Source organism: Apaloderma vittatum, unplaced genomic scaffold, assembly GCF_000703405.1.
Source record: "Apaloderma vittatum isolate BGI_N311 unplaced genomic scaffold, ASM70340v1 scaffold14063, whole genome shotgun sequence".
Lineage (NCBI taxonomy): Eukaryota > Metazoa > Chordata > Aves > Trogoniformes > Trogonidae > Apaloderma > Apaloderma vittatum.
In genome coordinates this window covers 41,133-47,256 of record NW_009708732.1, presented here as the reverse complement: position 1 = coordinate 47,256, position 6,124 = coordinate 41,133, and the positions used below count along the sequence as shown (strand labels likewise).

Below are 6,124 nucleotides of genomic sequence, written 5' to 3'. Positions count from 1 at the left end.
GATTTGGTTGTGGTTCTCTTGGCTTATCCCTAACTGCACCTGCTGTGCCACAGAGCTGTTTTCTCAAGCATACCTACTGTCTTTTATTGTAGAAGCCCAAGCGTTTCTGTGTATTCTGTAAAAAAAACCCAACAAAACAGCAAACTGTTTGTCTCCAAAAATTTACATCCTGATTTTAATTTATTTATTTATCTATCTATTGATTTATAGGAGCTCTTTTCTGAAATAAACTGAAGAGTTACAGCAGCCTTTAGTTCTAGCTGTTAGATCAGCCCTTGATTTTTTTTTTTCTTTCAACTTCTAACTAAATCAGCGAGGCTTCCAATTACTACTTCAGTTTCCCCAAGTAATTCAGAGGGAAATACGTATTTTTCCAGCAATTTGGATGGTATGCGGATTGAATACATTTATTTTCTTCCCGAGTTACTGTCCTATGTGCTCGTTCAGAACCGTACTGTTCCGGATCGGGGCGTTTCTCTCACTCGGCACCGAGCTGCGGGCGCTGAGCTCTTGCAGACGCGGCCCATTAACGACTCTCTAATTGATTAGGTGAAAGCCAGCCGTGGCCTTCCTGTAGCTCCTTGTACGGGTGATAAGGTCACGGCACAGACCGTAGGAAAGCCGCCTGCCCCCAGGCTGTTTCCCTTAGAGCTTTCAAAACAGACATGACCAAAAATCTAATTATTTAGATACTAATCAACTGCAGGATGATCCCCAAGGCCTCCGAAGAAGGGATTTCTGAGCAGGCGGGGACTGTTCCGAGTTTTCTCCGCCTCGGAGAGCCGTGTCACTTCTGCTCCAAAGCGCCTACTTTTGTGTGTATACAATTAATACTGCAAAGTTTTGGGGCGTCCTTTTATTACCTAATTAATTTACTTTTTTTAAAGCAAATCTCATCAAATGCTGATTTTAGCTCGTGAGAGAAGATAACCCGCTATCCAAATACAGATGTTAGGGAAGCTGGAGCAATTTTCGGGACCAGCTCTGGATCCAGGCTTAAATTTCAAGGCTGCTCCCCAGCTCTAAGTAACTTCTAGTCTCTGAGCTCTTGAGCTCGCTGGTTTTGCTGGCGAAATCCAAATAACACTGTCTCGGGCTCTATTCTACTGGAATTATTAGGCAGGAAAAAGTTTAGTTAAAGCATGTAGCTGGTAAAATCCCTATCTGGCCAACTCGCCAACGGGAGGGGCTCTGCCCTTATTTCAGATTTCTGAATTTTTACACAAACCCTGACAGTCCTGCCAATGTAAATATTTTCTGTGGTGGTAATTTTCAGTGTAAATGTTTGAGTTAAGCTGTGTTTTCTTGTGGATCTTTCTCTTCCTTTAACTCCATCAGTGTTATTTTTAAAGGACAAGGATTAACACAACCTAAATGAACATTGGTTCCGATATTGTATCCAACGCTACCAAAAAATAAGATATTCATCACTCCTAAAAAAACCCCAAACCCTTCCTAAATCTTCAGGAGGTTTAATAGTTTTCAGAAACCAATTTATAGACGAAAAAGTTGAGAACGTGATGATTTCAGCTTTTGGGGGGTTGGGACAAAACACTGTGCAGGTTGCTGTACAAATAACCTGATTTTTCAATCTGCGGTGATTCCAGAAATTTTTTTAAATTGTTTTTGATTCACTTGAAATTCTTGTCATAGGTTTTGTGCGCTGAAAAGTTTATTTGAATTTAGTAGAAAACACCTCGTAACCAGGATCCAAATCTTTCTTTTGTGTCTTTGACTGAGAAGTCAGAGGGTTTCAGTATCTAAATGAAGTCTTTGGATGTTATTTCGAAACTTCTTTTCGCGCAAGCAGAAAAAAACCAGTGCAGAAAAGCTAAATGCTGACCTGGTAGCATATGTCAGGTATTTGTAATGCCCTTTCTGGAGGAAGAGCAACCTGTACATGATCAGAGTGTGCCGGTTTGGCAGCAGCTGTACGTCACCCGTCCGGTACAAGCTACAGACTATTTCTCAGGCTTTGAAGTGCAACTTATTCCGGCAGAAGTCAGCGATTCTCTCGGTAGTATTTGTTTTCAAAAAGTGCTCTAGAGACGTGCCAGGAGAGGCAATGCACACCGAGCGTTGGTTTCTGTACAGCCAGAGCTCAGCGCTGCAGCTTCCTTCGCTCCTCCTTGAAAGCGCAGGTGCTTCTGAATTATTATTTTTCTTTTCTACTGGAAACGGTGGCCTAGAGGGCTGAGCTTTTGTAGGCACAAGCACGCGTGTTCCAGCAATCTCTTCCACTAATCTTGCCCGCTGCTTTCAGAGCCGCTCACGTACGAGCAGCTTATTGAGGGAGTCGCAGTAGATCCTGCAGGCTGGTGTGGCTGAAGAGCCACTGCCGGCTTTTTAGTCTCATACAATCGAGTCCTCCAGCTACGAACGTCTACAGAGAGCTCGGCTCTGGGACATAGGAGGACCAGGCACTCTCAAATCATAAATGTTTTTAAAGTGATTTTTCCTTATTTGCTCTCAGCGTCGCTTTTTCTCGGTCATCAGCCGTCAGGTTTTGTTTTGGTGGATGAACCCAAATTCCAATCCTTCTTTGGGTCTGACGCTCGAAGCATCCTCCGAATACCAAATCCCCCCTACATTTAGGACTCGAGAACTCCTGTGGCTCAGCGAGTGATACGGTTCTCCCCTTACTCTAACCTGTTTCCATCCTCCTACCTTTTCTTCCAGGTGATGGGACTCCTGACCAACCACGGCGGCGTGCCTCACCAGCCCCAAACCGATTACGCCCTGTCCCCTTTGACTGGGGGCCTGGAGCCCACCACCACCGTCTCGGCCAGCTGCAGCCAACGGCTGGATCACATGAAGAGCTTGGACAGCCTGCCCACCTCCCAGTCCTACTGCCCACCCACCTACAGCACCACCGGCTACAGCATGGACCCCGTCACCGGCTACCAGTACGGCCAGTATGGCCAAAGTGAGTGTTGGGACCTGCTTAGCGAGGGAATCCGCTCTCGGTCCGCGGCAAGACAACGGGTGGGCGATCGCGCTGTGGCCAGGGGGGTTGTTGGACTTGGATGATCTTTGAAGGTCCCCTCCAACCAGTCACTTTTTGCAATTCTGTGATCCCAAATCATCTCCTCTTTGCAGATAGCCGGTCGCTCGAGCGAGGTTTCTGCCGCAAAATTATTTTCTTAAGTGATGTCAACAACATCTTGATGTTATTAATTGTTGAGACATGAAACCTGATTGCCATTAGGTAAAACATAAGGGTTGGCCAAAACGAAATAACCACTGGCATTCCGCGATTGGAAACACATGTTCTTAATGAGGTCAGCTCAAGAATCATTACAGTATATAATCCCAGATACGTAGAGTTTTGTCAAACTTGTCCCAGGAATAAAAATATTAGTCCCGTCCCTTTGATACATCGGTATTAAGTATGACAGTGTCAACCTGTAGTTGGCATGGCCCCATGCTGCGAGGTTGTCCCAGCGCGACTTAAAAAGCTTCTCTTGGTTTCTTGCAGGTGCCTTTCATTATCTGAAGCCAGATATTGCGTAAGCGAACTGTCCACTCCGAGTTAAAGCCGCTCTCGTTTTCCGGTCTCACTCCAAGGCTTGGAGACGAGGGATCTTCTCGAGACACTGCGGGCGAAACCGGGGCAGTCCCACGGGAAGTAGCGGGCTTGGGCGGTTCTCCCCAGCCGCAGCTTTTCGTAGACTTTTGAAGGCTGGACAAAGCTCTACAGAAGACAAAGGCCAAAAAGCAATAACGAGTAATTAAAGGCGACACGGTTCATTGTGACTGGGTACACAAAGCGGAGCGGTATTTAATATTGCTGCCTGGCGAAACATTCCAGTTTTTTTGTTGTTATTGTTGTTGTTGTTGAAATTAATGTGCATGGAGCGGGACAAACGGAACGTTTGGAAACTTGGAGCGGTCGAGCTCCGCGTGCTCTGACTCATCCAGTGCTGACTTTAGCCTGACTTCCTAACGGCCCGCTTTCCGAAGCGAGGGCGGGGGGACCTTTGTCGTTTCTACACACTGGAAATTGTCACCAAGAGGAAATGTCACAGCCCGGAGGAAGCGAGGAGAGGTGCCAGAAGACTTCCAGAGCGCCCTCCCTGCTTACCTTGCTGTGCTCTTGTAATCACGCTGTTAATAAACGCCACGTCCAAATTTTGCTTTACCAAGAGACGAGCTTTTTTGTCACGCGAAAAGCAGATTTTACCTTTTTGCACGTGGCGTTTCCCTAGTCCGTTGTACCTTCGCGAGCACATGTGGGAGAGGAAAAAAACCCCGCCCAAACCCGAACAAAAAAACCAAACCCCAACAACAACGCGACTGATTTTTCACAACTGCCTAGCAATGTGCAATACTGTGTACCTCACACCAACTTTGGGATCGTCCAAAGTCATAGAGATAGAATCAGAACTATATTTTTGCAGGTACTTTTATTTTTGCAGTGCATAATTCCTGATGCTAAAATACAGAAAGTGTTGCAGTCTGCTGGACGACTGAAATCCAGCTCGCTAACCGCGATTTCAAGGCCATTTTTCAGGAGTTGATACGAAGAAATGGTTACGTTTACATTTATTTTTTAATTTTTTTTTTTGTTAGCGATGTACAGGACACAGAGGTGGGGCCTGTACCCATCACATTTGTTTAAATTATACAGCGCTATCCAATATAGAAAAATATAATTATAGGAATTAAGGTTTACACAAAGTTTGCATTGTGACATTTTAGAATGTCAATAAATTTGTGTTTTGTGATGTCGAGAGAAAGCTGGAAGGCGGCGTTATTTATTTCTCTCTATTCTTAGAACGAAGAGGGAGGCAGAACACAAACACATTCCTTTTAGCGTTAAGGACTATGAAGTAGTGAGTTAGACTAGGTTCGGTACAGAGGTTAGTTTGCATCATTGGTCTTAAGGGTGATGGAAAAATGAAATATTATCTTTGTGTCGCAGCCTCTACAACAACACACGTGTTGTATATAAAAAAAAACAACTTACAGAAAAACAAACAAAAAAAAAACCAAGAAAAAAAGAAAATGAAAAACAAACGTCTTTCATGTACAAAGTTCGGTAAATATTTACTATTTATAATGAATAAACATTATGAAGACTTGCAAAGCACTGATGATTTTTTTTTGTCCTAAAAATGTAGTATTGTGCTAAATGCATTGAGACATTCTAATTTGAATATCATGAAGAAATAAAACCACATTATCTTCAACACAAACTGGTTTCATTCCGGGAGCGGGTTCTGCACGCTGTGTCCCTGTGCCCACCGACTGCTAACGCCCTTCTAGTTCTGCCTGTGGTTTATTTTCATTTTATTTCCATTTTACACCTCTAACCCTAGTCCTTTTCTGTTGGAAAAGGAAGAAATAAACTTTTTAAGAAGAAGGTGTTAAAAAAAATGCTGAAAAATGGGGAAGGGGGAATTTCCCCCCCCTAGTTTGTTTCTCTGGTACACTTTTAATTTCTGCCCAATTAAAAGGTGTCTTACTAATGCCTATTGCCTGCTCTAAACTGTTTATTCTTCTGATTCTTGCTTCCCCTCCTTGAGGACTTGGCATTTGCCTTGTATCCCAGGCTTCTTGCAAAGGCCAAATTAGCCTCTTTTCACCCCTATTCCAACCCCTTTGCTGCAAAATCTAGGATGAGACCTATTTTCTTTCAGGTTTTCCCTGAATAATTCAGTGTATCCCATTTAAACAAAACCTATAAATAAATATTTTTCTCCAGTAAACACTGTTCTCCAACAAACACGCAGGGTTTTCTACTCGGTGTTGCTGGGAAGTCTCTCATCTGCCCATGTCACAAATACCGTTGACCTTCATTTTTCTCTAGCTGTCTGGAAAGGCCCCAAATGCCTACCTGAACCTATAAATCTGAAAATAACAGGATCCACGTCTTAGAAATCCATTTCTGCATGTATGCGATCTTAGAGGTAGATTTTTTTCATCCCTATGCTAAGGCCTGTGCTAAATCAAACTTAAAAAAAAAAAAAATTGTCTATGGGCCAAGCTTAATGAAAGAAACCCGCAAATTTACTTAAACCTGGAAGTCCAATCCCAGATTATCAAACGCTACTAATAATTTACGTGGCGGGGATGGATTTGCATTTCCTCAGAAGTCTGACGGACTAGAGCACACAAACTC

At 43.7% G+C, this 6,124-nt stretch overlaps 1 protein-coding gene across 1 annotated transcript in view; it reads left to right on the top strand.

Annotated features, from left to right (window-relative positions):
* LOC104271859 (paired box protein Pax-3-like) overlaps positions 1-3,600 on the top strand; it is a 23,585-nt gene extending 19,985 nt beyond the window's left edge. Inside the window, exons 6-7 of the mRNA XM_009866669.1 lie at positions 2,680-2,926; positions 3,479-3,600. Coding sequence (XP_009864971.1) covers positions 2,680-2,926; positions 3,479-3,513 — 282 coding nt within the window. The 3' untranslated portion in view covers positions 3,514-3,600. The remainder of the gene's footprint in view (positions 1-2,679; positions 2,927-3,478) is intronic.
* Positions 3,601-6,124: the final 2,524 nt, after the last annotated feature.